Source organism: Balaenoptera borealis (assembly GCF_965194805.1).
Source record: "Balaenoptera borealis genome assembly, chromosome: 1".
NCBI lineage: Eukaryota > Metazoa > Chordata > Mammalia > Artiodactyla > Balaenopteridae > Balaenoptera > Balaenoptera borealis.
Genome location: NC_138860.1, coordinates 179,390,276 through 179,410,973, shown reverse-complemented (window position 1 = coordinate 179,410,973; position 20,698 = coordinate 179,390,276). Strand labels below are relative to the sequence as shown.

The 20,698-nt window shown below is 51.9% G+C and overlaps 1 protein-coding gene and 2 long non-coding RNA genes across 15 annotated transcripts in view; 2 read left to right on the top strand and 1 right to left on the bottom strand.

The window, feature by feature from the left end:
* CAPZB (capping actin protein of muscle Z-line subunit beta) overlaps nucleotides 1-18,904 on the bottom strand; it is a 137,762-nt gene extending 118,858 nt beyond the window's left edge. Inside the window, exon 1 of one of the 2 annotated variants that reach the window (XM_082403052.1) lies at nucleotides 18,748-18,904. In XM_082403052.1, the coding sequence (XP_082259178.1) occupies nucleotides 18,748-18,750 (3 nt within the window). In that variant the 5' untranslated portion in view covers nucleotides 18,751-18,904. The remainder of the gene's footprint in view (nucleotides 1-18,747) is intronic. The other variant, XM_082403053.1, reaches the window with a different exon arrangement.
* On the top strand, nucleotides 1,293-15,513 carry LOC309633925. The gene is made up of 2 exons (XR_014247777.1): nucleotides 1,293-4,665; nucleotides 4,696-15,513. It is a non-coding gene; the product is annotated as an uncharacterized lncRNA (long non-coding RNA).
* A 179-nt stretch (nucleotides 18,905-19,083) lies between the features above and the next one.
* The window catches only part of LOC309633907, a 29,985-nt gene continuing 28,370 nt past the window's right edge, over nucleotides 19,084-20,698 (top strand). For 5 of the 12 annotated variants that reach the window (XR_014247758.1, XR_014247759.1, XR_014247766.1 and 2 more), the window contains exon 1: nucleotides 19,085-20,018. This is a non-coding gene — a long non-coding RNA (uncharacterized lncRNA). Of the gene's footprint in view, nucleotides 20,019-20,698 lie in introns of all 12 variants that reach the window. The other 7 variants (XR_014247762.1, XR_014247763.1, XR_014247764.1 and 4 more) reach the window with 5 other exon arrangements.

Sequence of the window (20,698 nt, the reverse complement as noted above, 5' to 3'; positions counted from 1 at the left end):
TCACGATGCTGCCGGGCTCCAAAACCCTTACTCCATCAAGCTGCTTCCTTGGCTAACAAGCAGTGAGAGCTGAAACCCAAATAAAAGTAAGAAGCATGTTTGAAGACAAAATGTTCCTGAGCTCCAAAATTTTAGAAGTCTCTATTTCTTCGAGCAAATGAATCACATGTCCAGGTCAGAGTCCTGAGCTGCTGTCGGAGAAGCTAGGAACCACGGAGGTACCACTTGAACAGCGTCCTGCAACTACTCTTCAGCATGGAGAGAGCCGATACTCATCAGCCCAATACGAAGAAAATGAGGCCAGGAGGCAGGAGGGGAACAGTTCAACATCACACAGCAGGTAAGGCACCAAGATGTGGCCTGCATTCAGGGTTCCAGACTCCTGGAGCAACTGCTCTTTCTGCCCCTCCAGCATTTTCCAGAGTGTGGTATGCAGATCATCAGGGTTCGAGAGAGGTGTTAGAAGGGATATGGACGAATGCAATTTAGTGGTTACCTGATTTTTTAAAAATTAATTAATTAATTTATGGCTGTGTTGGGCCTTCATTGTCGTGCGTGGGCTTTCTCTAGTTCCGGTGAGCAGGGGTTACTCTTCGTTGTGGTGTGTGGGCTTCTCATTGTGGTGGCTTCACTTTGTTGCGGAGCACGGGCTCTAGGCGCGCGGGCTCAGAAGTTGTGGCTCGAAGGCTCTAGACCGCAGGCTCAGTAATTGTGGCGCAGAGGCTTAGTTGCTCCGCGGTATGTGGGATCTTCCTGGACCAGGGCTCAAACCCGTGTCCCCTGCATTGGCAGGCGGATTCTTAACTACTGCGCCACCAGGGAAGTCTTAGTGGTTACCTATTTTTAATATGCATAGAAAAAATATAACTAGCGCATCAAACGTGTGGATCTTACAGATGTTTTCTCCTTAGAGCAGATTGAGGTGTTAAGCTCAAGACAATTTAAAGAAAAACATTAAATAAATAATAATAAACTGTGCTGGTAGATGGCCAAGTAGGGGAACATGTCCTACACCATCCTGGGCTCACTCTGGCACAGGCTAAAGCAAGAAAGAATAAAAGGAAAGGATGAAACAAAAGAAGGGAGAATGGAGGAAGCCAGGGGAACAATAGAGGTGTGGAGTGCCGCCTTGGTCCCCGCAGGTGACTCAGCTCTTGCACAGGGACTGAGTGCCCTGCAGCTCAGGACATCAAAGTGCCTTGCTCCCCCCTCCCACCCCCCCACCCCCGCCAAGCCAACCCAGCCTACGTTACAGTCTTCCCACCCCAAACACGCTAAGGTCCAAACGCCACACATGAGCCCAGTCAGGGGGAGTAAATGTCCTAAGTAGTCCCCACTCCAAGACTACTGTCAAGGTGACCTCCCTCTGTTCCCTATACTTGAGCCAGCTGTCAGTGTTTAACCCATTTCCTTGCCTCAGTGACTCTCCTTTCTCTTTTGCTGCATGCCAAAAGCCCCCCTCAAAGCCTCCCAGCTCACAAGAGCCCTAATTACCAAGGCTGCCTTGGTTGAAAGGACAATTTGGGTTCGCATGTTTCCACACCAGCATCAGTTGCTGGGAAGTACAGCCGGAAAACACTGCAGGGTAGCTGGGCTCTCCAGAGCTGTGCCTGTCCCACCCCTGTGGGTCCTAAGAATGGGATGCTCGTCTAAAATCGCCAGGGACACAAAGGGCCTTATCATCGAGCTGTAGTTGGACCCCCTCCAAGAGACAGGAGAACACACGTTTTAAGACCGGCAAAAAGTGATTCGCAAACACTCAAGCCTTCTTAGACTTTGAGAAAGACTCACTGGTTTACTAGAAAACTAGGTATCAAATACTCATAGGGATTATACTTTCCTCCACATCACCCTCCTACAAAAAAAAAAAAACAACCCAAATTTGTGGAAGAACGCTATTAACATCTTATTTTTAAAGCAGCCTCACTGTAACTACCTCTACCTCACGAGGTACGTACAACATGGGCCACAAACCAGGCTTGGTGGGCACCTGGCGTGAATAGCCGATTCTGTTTATTTGCATATTCCATTCTGCAAATTTGCCCGCTTGCTAAGATGTACGTGTAACCCCCAGATCAATACTCAGGGCACTTGCACGGTCATCCAGACACACGCAGAGTGGTGAAGAACCTGGGTCGCCCGACGTGCGCGACCCAGCTGAGTGTGAATGAGGCGATCTCTGCCTTCTTGTTTCAGCTCTCGAGCTGTAAACAGAGCCCTTCTCACAGTCTATTTAGTGCCACATTTTTCACCTTGTTGTTGATTCTGCTGTTTAAAAACGGCCCCCAGCACAGTGCTACCCAGCGCCCCAAGCAGCAGAGGGCTGCGATGCACTTGCGGAGAAAACACGGGCTGGACAAGCTGCGTTCAGACTTGAGTCACAGAGCTGTCGGCCATGGCTGATGAGTCAACAGTATATATGAAGTAAGGTGTCCTTAAGCAGAAACACACATAAAACAAGGTCTTTTTTTTTTTCTAATGTTTCACATTAGATCCTCAGATCTTATTCATCTTTGAGCGGAAAATTCACATACTTTTACCAACCTCTCCCTAATTTCCTGACCCATGGCAACCAATTTTCTTCTCTGTTTCTATGAGTTTGACTCTTTTTAAAGATTCCACATATAAGTGATACTATGCAGTATTTGTCTTTTCCGGTTATGTATTAATCAGATGATAAAAATGTTGTCACTAGAGCATCCCAGGAACCTTACCATGTTCCCCTAGGAATAATGGTTCAGGATTTGCTAACTCAGTGTTCGTGGTGACTTTACAGAATGACAACCCAGAGCAACAAGAACAAACTGTATACACACAGGCAGGGAGAGCAGGTTCACACCTCCAGACACAAGCTACATGAGCAGTCATAACAATCAATAAGCAATAAGAGTAGGAAAAAGAACAAAAAGTACTGTACAAAGACCCTCAGTACAGTACAACATACAGAGAAAAATTAGAAACCTCTACTTGTCCAACTTCAGGGGAATGGTAAGTAACAGTATCAACCAGTTGACGTATTAGTCATTTAAAATGTTCTTGAAGGGTTTATAACAAGAAAATTCTTGTGAAAAAAACCAGGATATAAAAATAGCATAGACAATATGAACTCAATCACATTAAAAATGTTTAAACTATACAGACACAAAGCTGCTGAAGCAATATACCAAAAAGTAAACAGTACCTGCTGGCAGGGTAAGATTATGGGCAAATTTGTTTTCTTCTTTCATATTTTCCAACTTTTCTATAATGAACATATTACTCATTTATTTATTTACTGGCCGCACCATGCGGCTTGCGGGACCTTAGTTCCCCGACCAGGGATTGAACCCAGGCCCAAGGCAGTGAAAGCGCCAAGTCCTAACCACTGGGCCGCCAGGGAAGTAAGTCCCCGAATACATTACTTTTATAACAAAGAGAAAACACTGCAAACTTTCTTTTAATAACGTCAGATTCCAAAGGGATCCCTTATATCAGGGAACGCGAGGTCAGGAAGCTTCCCCGGGTCCCTGCCACTGGTGCTCACGCCCAACTAGAAAGCCACACACCTCCCCCCCTAGGCTGTGAGCAGCTTGAGGCAGGGACCGCCTTTTCTTCAGGCCAGTGTCCCAGGACCTGGCACAGAGCATGGCACACAGGAGACACTCAGCAAATAATGACAAAGAAAGGCGGGAGGGGGGGGGGGGGACGGGGGACGGGGGATGGGGACGGGCAGTGAACTGACAGCAAATAATACCCAAGGAAAGAAAGCCAACTGCTGGGCTGCCTGCGTAAAGGCTGTGTTGTCAGTCTGGTCGGGCCATGGAGAGAGTGCTGAAATGGACAAGGGCAAAATCGAAATCGGAGCCTCTGTCATGGCGTGGGACTTCCTTTGCGAGGTGGCCCTGTCTCCCTGCCCAGTCACATCAAACTCTCCCACTCTTTTGGCTCCCACAAGTTTAAATTATTGTTGGTTGCCCTGAACATGACGTCTGCGTCTGGCACATGCTGTTCTCTCTACTGCCATGTCTATAGCCGCCCCCTGTCCTCCTGGCAAAGGCGTCCTTTCATCTTGGCTCCAACAAAACACCTCTCCCTTGGGGTCCCTGCCTTGACTCCCCTCAGCCAGACCCCTTCTTCAAGGCACCTGCACACACCCCTTACAGCCATCATCTTCCCTTCCCCAGGTTCTTCTGAGGCCCAGAGACAGGAACGAGCCAGACACCGGGGGTCACCAGACGGTCTCAGGTGGTCCACAGATGAGCATCTTTTATTATCAACAGTTACCTAAGTTTATTTCAATGTGTACTTTCTACTCATGGCAATTAATATTGGTTTTCCGCTTGTGGTAATGACAAAGTTTCTCTCTTAGGACATTTTTGCAGGGAAGCAAGGAGCTCTCTCGACTTGGTCAGAACAGTGAGCCAGACTGAAGAAGCGAAGTTTGCCAGGCAGGGAGAGTGAGGTCAGATCAGAGGGCCCTGGGGGACACCAGTGAGGTACAGGCTACAGCACTTGTTAGAGAAAAGTGACGGGAAGAATGTGTGGAGAGAAAAACACTTGCTCTCTTTAGCCCCACAATCCCACTCCTGAGGAGCTATCTTAAGGAAGTGACTCAAAAGGAGGGGAGACAAATACATACAATACACGTATGCATGTACGTGTACGTGTGTGTGTGTGTGTGTGTGTGTGTGTGTGTGTGTGTGTGTGTGTGTGTAGATAAAGATATAGACAGATATCCACTGCAAGGAACAGAGAGCACAGTAAAGGGCTTACAAATGGTTCACTTTTTAATCCTCACAACAACCCCAGGAGGTAGGTTTTCTGACGTGAATTTTTGCAGAGTCTGAGGACAGGAGAGGACAGTAGCGCTCTGCACCACTCGACACTCTCACACACCCTTCCATACCGCTACACGGTGTTCCTATCGCACATCTGAACAGCTGCATCACATCCCACTGAACAGCCATACCGCCGTTTCAACCTACTGTTGAATATCCACTTTCCTCAGCGCCCTGTCCCTGCCATTCATGCCTCCTGTGTACACTGCAGGAACTCCCAAAAGGACCTGGGTTTGAATCTGGACTTGTCCCCAGATTTCTTCTTTAACTCAGGGTACTGGCTTTCTGCATTGGTCAACCCAGCCGCCATGAAGCTCCCTCACCAGGTCATGCTGGAAAGCGTGGTCTTTCTAATGCGTTACTGGAGAAGCACGTTCAAAGATGAGTTTTCAGGGAATTCCCTGGTGGTCCAGTGGTTAGGACTCCGTGCTTTCACTGTTGAGGGCCTGGGTTCAATTCCTGGTCGGGGAACTAAGATCCTGCAAGCCTCGAAGTGTGGCAAAAAAAATAAATTAATTAAAATAAAATAAAATAAAAATGGGCCTGAGTTTATGTGGCAGAAAAGACAATGGCCTACACCAGAGTGTGGCATCCAGATTCTAGAGTGGTAGACAGAGGACCCCAGTCCCAGCTGCCTGGTGATTCACTGTGGGATCCGGACAAACTACAAGCCCCGTGTGAGTGGTGAAATTCCATGACACAGCAGAGGTGAAGGGCAAAGGCTATAACGTCAGAGCAGCTGGGTTCAAGTCCTGGCTCTGCCACTTATTAGCAATCTCTGTAAAATCTTCAAATTTACATAAAGTCCTGAATTCATAAGACCTCACTCTTAGGAGAATTCTGGAAACTAAATAGGATAATGCATGTAAAGTGCTAAGTAAAGTATGTAGTAACAGATGTACTGCCACCCTTTCCTTATTGACTTGGAGGGCCTGCTGAATGCTTCAGCTGATTTGGAATCTGGCTGTACTTGTTCCAATACACAGCCCATCACCTGAGGCTTAGAAATCATTTTTTTTTTCCTTTCCTTAGAGACTCTGGCATGTAATAGAATTCAACTCACAGAATTTTAGCGGTTAATCCAATGCCACACAAGGATGCTGGCCTAAGACTGAAGCCTCACAGGGCACTATGAGCTCACCACACAAAGGTCCAACACTATTTATATGTCCAGGTTCTGCCAATTAGGCACATGATGGGAGGGCCCTTCCTTGGGGACCACAGCAACCAGTTCTTCTTGTCTGTTATTTCAAGAAATGCTTCCTCGACAATCAATATGTACCAAACAGATCCCACGGAATCAAAATAAAAAGGATCTGGGGGAAAATTCCCAAGATGCTTTTGTGTGCTCTCCATCTGGAATTCAGTAAGCTCAGAAAGCACAATCCATCATATGCAAATGTTGAATCGTTATGTCGTACACTTGAAACTAATACAGTGTTGTTTGTCAATTATACTTCAATTAAAAAAAAAAAAAAAAGGAAAGAAACCAATAGTCCATCAACACAAAAGCCTTATAAAGCCAGCTTTACGGGAGGCAAAAGGACAAGGAAATTCTAGCTAGCAGTTAGATAAATGCCTCTGGAGAAGGTTATTTAAAGGAAAGAATGAAGAAATCAAGGTAGTTAAGGAATTGGGAAGATTGGACCTATTTCCCAGGAACATCACCTAGTGCCAAACGAGATGACAAGTAACAGAGGCTGCCCTGACCCAAGGACGTGGAGACCCTGCCCATCTTGTGGACAGATGCTGACACCCACAGCCCGGCACTCTAACCTCTCTGAGGACAGGAACCTTGTTCAGCACCTTTGTGTGGTTTTGCCTCTTCGGGTCGGAATAATCACTTACCCACTAGTCATCTAGGAGAGCCGCAACCACTGCCTCGCTGCTCATTTCTGGCCCCAGCTGCAGTGTGACACAGCCAGGGCATGCAGCTGGTCCCGAGTTCGAATGCTAGCTTGCTCACTGACAGCTACATTATTTCAGAGTCTGCCTGGATGTGCACAGAGCAGAGGAGATGGTGCAGGGAGGAATAAAGACTATAACAGTGCCCGAGGCCTCAAAAGCAATTCCACACCTGACGTGGGTTAGAAGTTTCTATGCAGGACATGAGGCTTCCTTGTAAACGAAGAACTGCAACTACTGCATGCTTACTCTCCCGCATCTTAAGATGGGCTCCAAGGCATCTAAGCCAAACTAGGAGCAGTCACCTAACAGTCTGCTCTGAGTGGCAAAAAGTACTAAAGAACATTTGTTAGATGTTCAGAGGAAAGTACTCATACTTTCCTCCGTACCTGAAAATGCACCCTTGGACCAGCCTCCAGTGTGTACTGAGGGCTGGATTTTGGAATCAGAAGGATCGAGTGTAAAGGCCACCCCTGCCCCTTACGAGCAGTGTGATCCTCTACAAGTTTCACTTTAACCTCTGAGGCCTCCATTTTCACAACAGCAAAATGGGGGCATGACCAGGGCAATGAGAAAGATGACATGAGACGGCACTTGTAAGGTTCAGCACAGAGAGGCTGATGCCATGCAAGTCCCCTCGCGTGATAAATCCTCTAAGCCAACGTGCACAGGCCTGCTCTGTGTAAAGGATCGGCCCAAGAGCAAGCCCCTGGGAAGCTGGTGGTCAGGGCCTCTCCTTAGTGTCATCATGACACCCGCATTTCAGATTTACAGTATCCCTTAATACAGGGATTTTTAGTCAATCCAATTCTCTTCCCTATGGAATGGTGCTAAACTGCAAGACAAGTGATGAGATTCCTGTAGATAATAAGGCGCCATCATATGAGGCCTGAGCTACAGCATTTCATGTGTATTACTCTTATTTAACCCTCTGTGAAGAGGAGGATATTATGTCCATTTCACTGATGAGGAAGTTGAGGCTCAGAGAGATGAAGTAGGTAGTTCAAGCTCACACAGTCCCTAAGCAGCCAGATCCAGGGGTCTCCTCCACTATACTATACCAGGCTGCCTTCCAACAATCGTTTTTCCCCCCACTGTATCCTGCCTCCTTCTTATACCCCTAAACCCCAACATTCTACATACCTTAAAATCAAACACATGTTCTTAAAAATAAAACATGAAACCCCTGAGGCAGTGAACTCTGGCGGGTCTGTAGCAGTTCACAAATGCAACACTGGTTAGCAGCAGCTGAGAGCCCCTGGGAAAACATGCCACCTTCAGAAAAGGAGAAAATGGATCAGAACATCCAGGGCGGGTGCGGGGGAGAGGGGGGATGAGGCTCACTGCTTAGTACCCTGCCCTGCTCCCCTCAGAGGCTCTGGGCACCATATGTAACTGGCACTCCAGGGTTGGCCACTCATGCCAAGAAAGAAAAAAAAATTAAGCCATTTTCCAGAAGAGTGACTTTTATTGTAACCTAGAACAAAAGCACCATTTCAAGCAACCTGTTCATGCAGAGGCAGGTGTGTGCTCTGCAAGGCCTGTACTAACAAGGGTGTGTTTCCAGCGAGCTCTAGGAGAGACAACGCCTCCTCTGGGAGATGGACACAGACGCGAAGTCCCAACTCTTTCCAACACAAAGCAGAGGGGGGCTTCCCTGGTGGTGCGGTGGTTGGGAGTCTGCCTGCCAATGCAGGGGACACGGGTTCGAGCCCTGGTCTGGGAAGATCCCACATGCCGCGGAGCAACTGGGCCCGTGAGCCACAATTACTGAGCCTGCGCGTCTGGAGCCTGTGCTCCGCAACAAGAGAGGCCGCGATAGTGAGAGGCCCACGCACCGCGATGAAGAGTGGCCCCCGCTCGCCACAACGAAAGAAAACCCTCGCACAGAAACGAAGACCCAACACAGCCAAAAATAAATAAATAAATAAATAAATTTAAGAACAGTTTAAAAAAAAAAAAAAAGCAGAGGGACTTTACACATTTCAAGTCTCTTTCGGCTCTAATAACATGCCAAGAGTCCATGCTGCTGATAATAACATAGTACTGTTAATAAAAGTAGTTAATGTCCTCCTGTGTCTGGCTTTACATGTATTAACTCATTTAATCCTCATAAAGTCCACCAGTAATAGATACTCTTATTCCCACTTCACCGTGAGACAAGGAAACTGAGGCAGAGAGTGAAGGAAGCTCCAAGGCTGCAGGTTCGGACCGCGACCCAGGCGGTCAGGCTCCAAAACCTGCTCTTCACTGCCCTGGACTCTAGAATCAAGACTGCCTTCAACTCCAAGGACGGCCAGTCGTGTGACTTTGGGCCACGTGGCGGAGCTGCAGTGAATGCCGGCGCAGTTAGGGTCCCCGTTCCCACCAGGCCCTGGTCCCGCCACCGCCGGACCCTCCGAGAGCCTTCAGCGCCAGGAGTGGCCCGACCAGCGGGAGGGCACTGACCCAACCCCAGGGGCAGACCCCACACTCAGCTCCTTCCACTCCTGTTACGCCCACCTCAAGTGACACAGACCTACTAGGAGCCCAACACTGATGTCCTGAGAAGCCAGGTGTGGCCAAGGGCTCATGTCCCAAAGGAGATCTGGACATTTGCTAGAAAGCTTCACTCCGGAACTGCCCTGCCCTAGAGTTTGGTCTGTATTAGGCTGAACCACATGAAATGCTGGTATCCAGCCATTTTTGACCTAGGAAAACAGCAAGTTCATGTGGTTCAACCCAGTGGGGGGGAGGGCACTTACCTTCATTAAGGACCTACCAGACATTCATCAATTCAACACCATGGAGCCACGGCCCACGTGCCAGGAACAGTGGAACACGGCGACAGTACTCACAGCTCTGAGCAGGGGACTTAGCATCTGTCTTCCCTCCGAGGACGAGAGACAGGACGTATTAGGCATCGTGAGGGTAACCAGCTCACCCAGCTCAAGGTCATACAACTATTAAAACGGCCAGTATGGTCTTCCCCCTCAGGTTCCTGGGCAACCTGACACTGTCTGTGGTGCCCAGGCTTCACAGGAGAAAGTCCAGGGCACCCTGTATGGTCTCGTCAATGAGGGGCTGTCACAATGACTAGGATGTATGCCAAGAACGACGGTGCTGTCCAGAAAGCCAAGGTGCATCCCTACGCTTCAGCAGGTATCTTTCTAAAAACAGACCGAAGGTTCCAGCTGCTTTCATTTTCAACAACCTGAACCAAAAAACCCTCCGAACTTCTAACCTACACCCAGACTTCTTCAGCCTCCGTGGCTGGACCTATAGGTGAACCCCTCGACCTCAGTTTCCTCATCTGTAAAATAAGCATCCTGGTGGGTCCATGCGTGAGGGGAACAGGATGGCAGAGCTCAACGGGCATGAGTGGATGGACCTGGATCAGAACGCTGACTCTGCCACTAACTCGCCGGGGCCCTTGGGCAAGTTACTAAACCTTTCTGAGCTTCAGTTGCCTCATCTGCACGATGAGGAAACAGACCTCACAGAGCTGGGCTTGAGAGAACTAGAGAGTGACTGTGCATCCAGCAGGAACACAGGCAGAAGGGAGGTGGTACTGTACAGAGTCCAGGAGAGAGACCTGACAACCTATGGGAGGAAGACTGCTGTCTCAGGGCACCTCCAATTCCTGTTCCTCAAGACCAAGTCCGAGGGCTTCCCTGGTGGCGCAGTGGTTAAGAATCCGCCTGTCAATGCAGGGGACACGGGTTCAAGCCCTGGTCCAGGAAGATCCCACATGCCACAGAGCAACTAAGCCCATGCACCACAACTACTGAGCCTGCACTCTAGAGCCCACGAGCCACCACTATTGAGCCCGTCTGAAGCCCGCACGCCTAGAGCCCGTGCTCCACAACAAGAGAAGCCACTGCAAACACAAGCCTGCACACCACAACGAAGAGTAGCCCCTGCTCGCCACAACTAGAGAATACCTGCGCACAGCAACGAAGACCCAACGCAGCCAAAGATAAATAAATAAAATAAATACATTTATAAAAAAATAAAAATAAATGATGTTTGTGCTTTAAAAAAAAAAAAAGAAAGACCAAGTCAGAGGCCTCAAATCCCAGGACTACCGGGGCTCCACACCCCCTATGGCTGAGAGATTTCGAGACAGGAGCTGTCTGGAGGAGGAAACAGAAGAAAGCAAGGACAGCACACATCAGAAACTCTCACAGAAGAACTTCCCTGGTGGTCCAGCAGTTAAGACTCCGCACTTCTAAAGCTGGGGGCGTGGGTTCAATCCCTGGTCGGGGAACTAAGATCCCACATGCCGCATGGTGTGGCAAAAAAAAGAAAAGAAAAGAAAAGAAAGAAAGAAACTCTCACAGAGCCAAGAACCTGAAGCGGCCCAGCCTGCACTGCTGTGTTGGGTCCACATCCAGCCCCAGGGACCACGCACTGACCAAGCTGCGCTCAGCAGAGAAGCAAAGGACTGATAAAAGACAAAGCCACAGGTGAGACAGAGACAAATTCAAGAGTAGGTTTTTCAGTGGCCACAGTACCTTAAATCACTTTTCACCAGGAGTGTGCAGTGGATAAAGCGCTCCTCCTCTCAGTTTCTGAGCACAAAACTGCATGCAGGAAGCCCATCCATGTGAACTCAGACATACCCCTTCAGGGCCAAAGCCTCATAATGAAGAAGCTTCAAGAAGCAGCATGACATGTGAGCAAGCCAGACCTGAACTGTCTGTCTGCCTCTCAGGGCTGCAACTGACAAGGGAAGAGGGCACTTGGTGGGAGACTGCTTGTCACTGACCCCAGCAGTAAGAGTATGTGCAAAACCATCTTTACATAACCCTAACATCTTAAACTAAAGATATTTCACTTGGTAACCGTAATGAGTCCTCTGCCCAAATCCCATGGAAACTTCTGAGGCAATAAGCCCAAATCCCACTAAATAACCATGATTCTAACTCAGAAGGGTCCTGCTGAGTTCAGTGCTAGAAGAGGAAGCTTCGCGGAGCAGTTTTAAGCAGTGGGTGGAGAAGTTCGGGGTCTGAGCCAGTGGAAACGAGCGCTTGCAATCTGCAGTGTGGTAAGAGCTTCGCGGCCAGAAAGCACTGGGCTGGAAGCCCTTCAGATCGCCAGCCGTGGGCCAGGGACTCTGCCTCTCGGGGTCTCAGCAGAACTGGGGGCCACTACCACTTGCATCCAGGCTGCCTGGGAGGTTAAATACAACACCATCTATCAACCATCCATGTTAATAAAATAATCACTCCTGCTGCACCGACGACGTACCAGGCACTGTCTACACTTGCCACACGCAAACTCACTCAATCCTCACAATAACCCCCCTGGGGCAGGTGGGTGTAAACGCCAGGGTTGCTACCTTGGAAGACATAGGACTACCAGACTGGAAATGTATCGCTAGAAAGTTGCAGACGAAGGCTCCTCCTACAGGTGTCCAGAGCTGCCCGAAAGCCGCGGGGCGGGAACAGGAGGAAGCCGGGAGAAGGGACGTGTTGCTGCCCCTGCACTGATGCCCAGGTCGGGCAGAATCTCAAACCTGCCTGCTGCCATTTGCTCCTCCATTCAACTTGAAGACCCGTGTTCTCATAGGTCTGACTGCTGCGTGAGCGTCCACGGAATGAACGGCCTGATGGAACAAACGTGAGCGGCAGAGGCGCCCGGCGTCCAGAGCTCGGGCTCCGGAGGCAGGCGGGCCTGCGTGATGAGGGCGACGTGAAGGCGGCGCGGGCAGAGCGGGACTCGGGGCCACCCGCCCATGCGGGAGGGCTGGGCGGCTGGGTCACCGGGCTAACCAGACTGAAATCCCCGTTCAGGCGTTAGCAGCGTATCAAGGCTTTGCAGGCACCACCATCTGGGATTTAAACTGCCCAAAAATAGTTGTTGGGTCAATGATAAAGAATCCTCTCCAAATGCCTGAACAGGGCAGCTCTGGGGGCAGAAGCTTCCCCCTCAGCCCAGAGGCGATAAATCACGATGGCTGGCTCTGCCTTCCTATCTTTATCTTTTCTCACCCATCCCTTCCTGTCCATCCCCCCGGCGGCCAGGACCCTTAGAACCTCGCAGGCTTACCGCCTGTGAATGCCTCCCTCCAGGGCCCTCCCGCACACCACCGCCAGATGACTCTTCCTAAAATACCACAACTCTGCCAGCCTCCTCAAATTTCTACCTGCCCTGTCAAAAATCTAACTGGCTCCACACTGTCCCAGATCAAATGCAAACTCCCTAGCTTAGCAACTCAGGCGCTCCACAACTCCCTCCCGAGACCAAGGCTCCCCCACTGGCCGTCCACTCTGCGGTTGGTCCCCAAACTCACAAGGCTGACCGTCACCCCGACCTCTGCTCTTGTTCCAGGCCCCTGCACCCACCCCATCCTCTCCGCCTGGGCAAGGTCTCCCCGGGTTCACACCCAGCCCCCACCAAGGCTGCCTGGGGGCTGGAGTGGTCGGCAGGGCTTTGTGGAGGCGGCGGACCGCGAGGCAAGCCTGCAGGGATGGGCAGACGTGCGGCCCTTTTTAAGGCTTTCCTTTTACTCCTTCCTTCCTGCTGCACTTAATTTTCTGGATGCACCTTGCCTCCCCTTCTGGATTAGAGGACAGGGATTACGGCTTCTCTTTGTGTCCTCACTCTGTAGTATGCAGAATAAGACAAATGATAACCCTGGCTACCACTTACTGTGCGCCAAGCACTGGGTTAAGCACATTACAAATTTCACTTCCTTCTCCCAGTATCCCTATAAAATGCCATCCTCACATTACCCGTCAAGAAACCGAGGCCAAGGGAGGGTAAGATCCTCACTGCAGGTCACACAATGAGTCACAGAGACAGGACTCCAAGCCAGATCAGCCCAACCCCAAAGCCCATGTTCTGTGGAGCAGGCAGAAGACAAAAGTGCTCACCACGCACTCATTCAGCATCTACGAGGCGCTTACCAAGCGCCAGGCGGCCCGTGCAAGGTGTTGGGTGGTTGGTGGGAACCAAACAGACAAAGTCCCTGCTCTCACGGAACTCACAGGCTCTGTCCCTCTTCTTCCAAGCCCGGAAGAGGGCAAGGACTCAGTTCATAAGGGGCTCCACCGGGCACAGACGAGGCATCCAGAGCCTGAGATACAGCAACACGTGGTGTCCACAGCACAGGGAGCCTTGTCTTCTGTGGTGGAGTAGAGCCTCTGGCTCTATCAGGGACTTTCTTCATTCAAGACACAGCCCAAAGCCAAGCAAACTCCAAATACTCCTTCAGCAGGCAGTAAGCAGTGGAGAAAACGGGTCTACCTCTGAAGTCAGAAAACCCAGTTCCTCCACTTAGTAGCTATAGAGGGACTATCCACTTACCCTTTGTACCTCATCTGTAAAATGGTGATAATAATAGTCACTACATATATAATTATGTGCCAGATGCTGTTCAAAGTACTTGACGAATATTATCTCATTTAATCCTCATAACAGCCTTATGAGAAGGTACTGTTATTAGCCCAAGGCCGTCTGGCTCCTAAGTCCTAACTTTGCCCGCGATGCTGTCTCCCTCCTAAGGCTGCACCTCCCTGTAGGGCTGCTGCATGTGGGTCGGAGCTCGCGGCAGCGGGCAAGGCTCCACTCCTCACACCAGAGCGCTGATCTCTAAAAGCCTCAGTTTGGAAATGGCATTACTCTCACTGGTCTTAACGTGGGTGATCTTGTACCCTTTGGACTTCCACACCCCACTCTCACTGGCGGGATCTGCCTCCAGGAGAAATGGGACAAGAGCCTGTACTGTGGGCCCTACTTCTCACTGTTTCTGAGAAACAGAGTGAGCCTCCGGCACAGGAGTCGGGTGGACCCAGAGCCAAGTCCCAGGCCCGCCCCTCACACCAGCCACTCAACCTTTCAAGCGAGCATCCATCACGGGGTGAGGTAGGACCTAAGTCCTACCTCAAGGTTTCTGGATGACGGCAGATCCTCAATCAATGGTAGCTACCCAGGTGAGAAGGGCAGGACTTCTGTGGCACAAACCTTCCCGGCCGGGAGAGCTTCTGGTCTGCAGGGGACAGACCGCGTGTGCAGTGCCATTCACCTCCGTGGTGGCGGCCAAACAAGGGCAGGCGTGCTCAAGGCCAGGGCTGAAGCTGGGCACAAGCCCCAACTTTCTCTGAAGTCTCCTGCGTTATCTCACCCAAGTGTGCTTGCAGTTACATTAAACAAGGCGCTGCTTCCTTAAACTGTAGGTAAGAGTGACACGCCTCCCTGCCAAACAACATAAGCTGTGAAGGCGTGGACCCTTGTTTGCCTTGTTTACCATGCTTCCTTGTCCTGAGCACATAAAGCAGCACAGAGAAGGCACTTCATAAATACACCCATGAGCTTCAAGCAACGCCTAACACACCACTGTCTTTGCCTAATGCCAAGAGTTTCCCAGCCTGGGAAGCAGGAGTCTCAGTGTTCAAAGTACCTGCCCAGCCACCATTTCCCTGTGCTGCCAGTCATCTGTCCTCTCCCCTCCCCCAAGGAATGTAAAAGAAGAACAGGACTTCTGAGTTATAAATAGGAATATCTGCTTTCAAACATACGATTTAGGGCTTCCCTGGTGCTCCAGTGGTTAAGAATCCGCCTGCCAATGCAGGGGACATGGGTTCGAGCCCTGGTCCGGGAAGATCCCACATGCCGCGGAGCAACTAAGCCTGTGCGCCACAACTACTGAAGTCCCCACGCCTACAGCCCGTGCTCCGCAACAAGAGAAGCCACCACAATGAGAAGCCCGTGCACCACAACAAAGAGTAGCCCCTGCTTGCTGCAACTAGAGAAAAAGCCAGTGCACGGCAACAAAAGACGCAAAGCAGCCAAAACTAAAATAAATTTGTTAAAACAAACAAACATATGATTTAGCATCTCTTTAATCTCAAGCTATGGATTGTTGGCTACTTTTTTCAAGCATTCCACCAAAGAGCAGCCAGTTGGGTTTAAATAAACAAGGCTGTATATGTATGTGGGGTCTGAGTGGAGCTAGACCTACACCAGGAGGTCTACACCAGGAGACCAGCCAAGACACCAACTGTATTGTTTCACCTTGTAACAATATAACAGGCTTCTCCTATCATCTCTTGTCAGGCCAAACCATCTGGGAGCTGGAGGGACAACTCATGAGGGGGCCTGGCCCATCCCTGCATGCTACAGCCCCACCATCCAGCACCAGAATCATAACTCTAAATTAGGACAATAATTCCTAAATTAGATGCTAGAGCTGGGTAAGGAAAAGTGCTTTGAAACTGTAAAGCACTTACAGATAGTGGGAGATCATTACCTGCTAAGAGAATGCAAGCAAATTCCATTTGCTTATGCATTCGTAACTGATGCCAACAGAAATCACGGAATTTTCTCCAAAGTCCAGTGCACTTTAGACTCTCAAACTGCTATTTCCCTCCATGGATAACTGAGATCTAGCTGGTTTCTCTACCATCAACCCTACTGAAAATAAAACCACAGTGGTTTTAATACATTTACCTATTACGCAACCCTACACCACCACTTCTGCCCTACTCCAACTGTCTACTCTGGTTTATTAGTCAGAATATTCAAGTAGGGGATAAACTGAACAATAAGCAGTCAGAAATTATCTGTAAGCCTAGGGGATACTAAGAACAAGTTACTGAGGGAATGAGTATGAAATCCAAGTGGCTAAGTTCAAGACACACCCCAAGCTATTTCCTTTAGTGCCAGGTACTGTTCTAGGCCCCAGGGATACAGACACGGAAAACAAAAGACAAAAATGTCTGCCCTCAAAGAGCTCACGTTAAATAAGCCTGCATCACCAACAACACGTAAACAGCCTGGGACAATGGAAAGGATGCAGTTTAGAGCCCATCAGATGTGCTCCCGTCAACTAAGCAACATCTTGAGGAAGTTCCTCCATGCCCTGAGCCTCAGCTTCTTCACCTGTAAAATGGTAATACACAGCATCCCTCAAAGGGTTCTGTGTGGGTTAAGTAAGTGGAGCACAGAGCACAGTGCCTGGCATCTAGTAGCCGCCCCGCTCCCACTCCCCACAGAGAAGTTAGCCTTTTTCCTCCACCCCTTCCACAGTCCTTACCGATTATCCAGGTAAGACCCAAATACAGGACTCTCAAGAAGCCTCATGTATCATCCTGTTCTTTCTGGGTCATTACAGGCATTTTCCCATCAGGTCTGGAGACTCTGGCACTGAGGACCAAGGCAAGATGCTCCGCCTCTCCCCACCACTGCCAGAGATGCTGCCTTGAGCAGCCCCACCTGGCCATCCCATCCATCCTCCCCTGCTTTTGTCCTGACAGCAAACTTGTAAAACCTCACTCCAAGTCCTCACCCAAAACTGTCCTGGAGAAGTCCTTCCCCACCCAGGCCTGGGGCTGCTATCGGAGAAGTCCAATAACAATGGCCACGCTTTTCATCAGCATACAGGAAGGCATGAAGAAAAAACTCAGCCACTCCGAATTAGTCACCCTAGTTCAGAAGCAACATCCCTTCCTTAAACAAGGAACCGAGAGCCCCAAAACCCTTTGGGGCCCGAAGTCCACATGCAAACATCTGTCAGCACCGGGCCAGAGGAGCAGGCGGCCGCCCTTATTCAGTCCACTCTCCAAAGATGCCTTGGCCACGTGAGGCAGAAGCCCTCTGGCCCTTCCAACCTCGGTGCTGGGCCTGCCCTGCAGAAGGTTCCAAAGTGGAGGAGGGAGGGCGGACCAGGACTCACTGGTCGGGGCCTAGGTGAAACCTCGGGCCAGAGCGCCGCCAGAGCACCTGCCTTCATTACCAAAACAAACAGCACGAGTGGAGCGAGCTCTCTCCCTCGGAGTCTGGCTCACCTGATCCGAGGCACCTCCATAATCAGCAGTTCCAACCCTCACGAGCTGACAGTTAAGGGGGAAAGGGAGGCTGCGCCTGCTGGGGTACATCGTGTCCGGGCCGTCTGTTGGCCTCGGGGCCTGGGGGCCTCCCAACGGCAGCGGCCTCACAAGGGCGATTGTGCGTTCATCCCCGTCCCGCGGCTCCCCCATCCTCATCCCTCGGCTCCCGCACACGCCCCGGCGCCGCGGGTCCCAGCAGGATGCTCCGCCAGCACCGCACCCCGCGGCACCCAGGCGGCGGCCGCGGGAAGCGCCCGCAGAGCGCCGCGCTGCCTTACGGGCATACGGATGCCCGCCCTGCCCTCGCTCGCTCCCAGGCGGCCTCCCAGAAGGGGCACCGCTCCAACTTGAGAAGGCACAGCCTCGGGACCCCCATCCCCACCCGGGCTGGAGAGCTGCTCTCACTTCCCAGGGACGGCAAAGAAGGTTCGCCCTAGGTAGAGGAGAGGGGACCACCTGGGTCAGGGGCAGGGCAGGGAGCCGGGCCCCGGAGGGAGGGTAAAGCCCCGGACAGAGTGGGGCTGACGCAGGCTACGCCGAGAGTGGTGAGAAGTCCTGGGAAAGGGACCAGGGAGTGGGGGGAAGGGAGTGACGTCCAGGCGGGGGCCAGGGGCGGAGGAGGGGGGTCCAGACTTAAGACCATGGAGGGAAGAAAAGATTCAGGCTGAAGCCATGGAGGACACAGGAACAAATGTGGGCTGAAGCCATGGATAAGGGGCTAACGGGGGTCCGGACTGAGGCCATGGAGAAGAGGGGAGGTGGGGGACAGAGGCCTAGCCTGGACCCCGGGAGGAAGAAACGACGGCATAGCCTGGACCGTAGGGGCTGGGGACCTAGACCGGGCCATGGGGAGGAGAAAGGGGACTACGCCTGGGTCCCCGGAGGGGGTGCCTGGCCTGGACCACGGGTCCAGGAGGGTCTAGCCTGGGCTACGCGGGAGACTAGCCCGGCCCCACAGGAGGAGTGTGGGAGCCCAGCTTGAGCCAAGGGCGGGGGTTGGGAACGGGAGGCAGGGTCGCTGCCCACCCAAGCCGCCCAGGCCGGCCGCCCCTCCTGAGCGGGCAGGGATGGTGTCTACCTGGGCTCCGGGACCCCGCCCCTCCCCCACCCGGGGGAACCCACCCTTCGCGGGCCGGAGGTGGGTGCGGGAAGGGGGACGCGAGCTCCGGCGGGGCCCCCGGACCTGGGGGAGGGGGACGTCGTGCCTTTACCATTGTGGCGGCGACGGCGGCGGTCCCGGTCCCGGCGTCTGTGGCTCTCCCCCCCGCAGCAGGGCCCGGCGCTTCCACTTCCCCGGGTGCCCAGGAGTGAACATCCGGGTCAGCACCTCCCTCCTCCCGCTCCGGGCAGCCGCCACCTTCCTTCCCCGCCCCGGCCCAGCCCGGGCCCGCCCCCCACGCAGCCGGCTCTCGGCCAATGAGCGCGCAGGGCCGCAGCGATCGCCAAGTAAGGAGCGCGGCACGGGGGGAGGAGCGCCGAACGGGGAAGTGAGGGGCGGGGACTGCGGGCGGAATGGGGCGGGGCGCGGCGGCCGCAGGATGGGTGGGCGGCCGCAGGATGGGTGGGTCGCCTCAGGGCTCGGGGCGCGGGGTCGGAATGAGGAGTGGAGGCAGGAATCCGGGTCTGGGGGCTACGTTCTACCCGCAGCTAGACCCAACGCCCGGCCCTGTGGATGCAGCAGCGCGGGGCGGCACAGAGACGGTGCCCGTCGGCCTCCGGGCGGGGATGCGGAAGGCGCTGGGTCTGGGAGGGGTCAGTCCCTCCCCGCCCCACCCGGTGCACGCGCTCGCTCTTGCGGCGCACCCGGAACTGGTGCGGCCCGCGGGGCAGGCCCATCCCGGAGAGAGAGAGTAGTAAGGAACCTGAGATGGAATCCCAGCACTGCCACTTGCTCCGTGTGGGACCTGGAGCAAGTCGCTGCACCTCGACCCGATCTCTAAAAAAGGAGCCTCGGCCCACATCACTCACTGAGCACCTACCACATACCAGGCCTTGTTTGAGGCACCAAAGATAACAGAGGTGAACAGGACAGGACATAAAGATGCTCTCACAGCTACCTGCTACGGGAATGCTGTGAGGACCACACAGGTAGAAATGAGAAAACCCGGGGCAATAAGTGTTAGATGTTAAGAGTATTTTTACATTTGCTCCAGAGAACCCTCCCATTTGCCGAGTGGGGCTGCCCCATTCCACAGAGTCACTCAGAAATTTTTTTTCTCTTCATTCAACAAATATTTGTTAAGCTTGGTCTAGAAGGCAGGAGGCCTGGGATGCTAGCCCTGCTAATAATAACTGCCTTCCCTAGTTTGCTCTCTCTCCCTTTTGTGAGATTCAAATCAGGTCACCCGTGAGGGGATTGTAAACTGTAAAGTGTTGCACAAAAGACAGGAAGGAGCACCACGAGCCAGGCCATGTCCTAGACCCCCGTCTTCAGGTAGCTCACAGTCAAGTAAAAGCTGCCACCGGCATAAAGACGATACAGGTAAGTACCACAAGAATGATTCAGACCTGTATTACGGGAATTCAGAAAAGGGCGTGGCACTTTGGAATTTTCACTTGGTAAGTATTTATTGAGCATCTACTGTGTACCAAGCACTGTTCTAGGCTCTAGGGATAGAGCAATGAACAAGACCATCCGTGTTGTTGCAGAGTTTGAACCGGGGGAGGGGAGACAACCAGCTACTAAGTAAAAATAGAGATGGGGAGGAAAAATCAGAGTGAGGGAACGGGCAGGCAGATTAGCAAAGTGGGGCCAGCAGAGAACTAACATTTGATCAGAGGGAGGCACAAGGAACAGCAGGGGCGAAGATCCGATGGGGACAGTCCCTGGTGTGTCGGTGGCACAAGGAGGCAGAGGTGGCTGGCCCAGACTGAACAAGGGGAGAGCCCCAGGAGCTGAGGTCAAAGAGGTGCAGAGCAGTGACAGGATCTGGCCTGGCCTTTCAAAGGATCAGGAGATTGCTGTGTTCTAAATGGACTGTAGGGGGACTAGGGCCGTTAGAAAGCTCTTTCTGTATTGAAGGCATTTTTTATTTATTTCAAAAGCACTTATATGAGGCTTTCTATGTGGTGGATGTTGTTATGCACTTTACAAATCATAACTCATTTAATCCTCAGAGGCCCGGGGAGGTAAAACCAAGGTCACACAGCAGAGAGACGCAG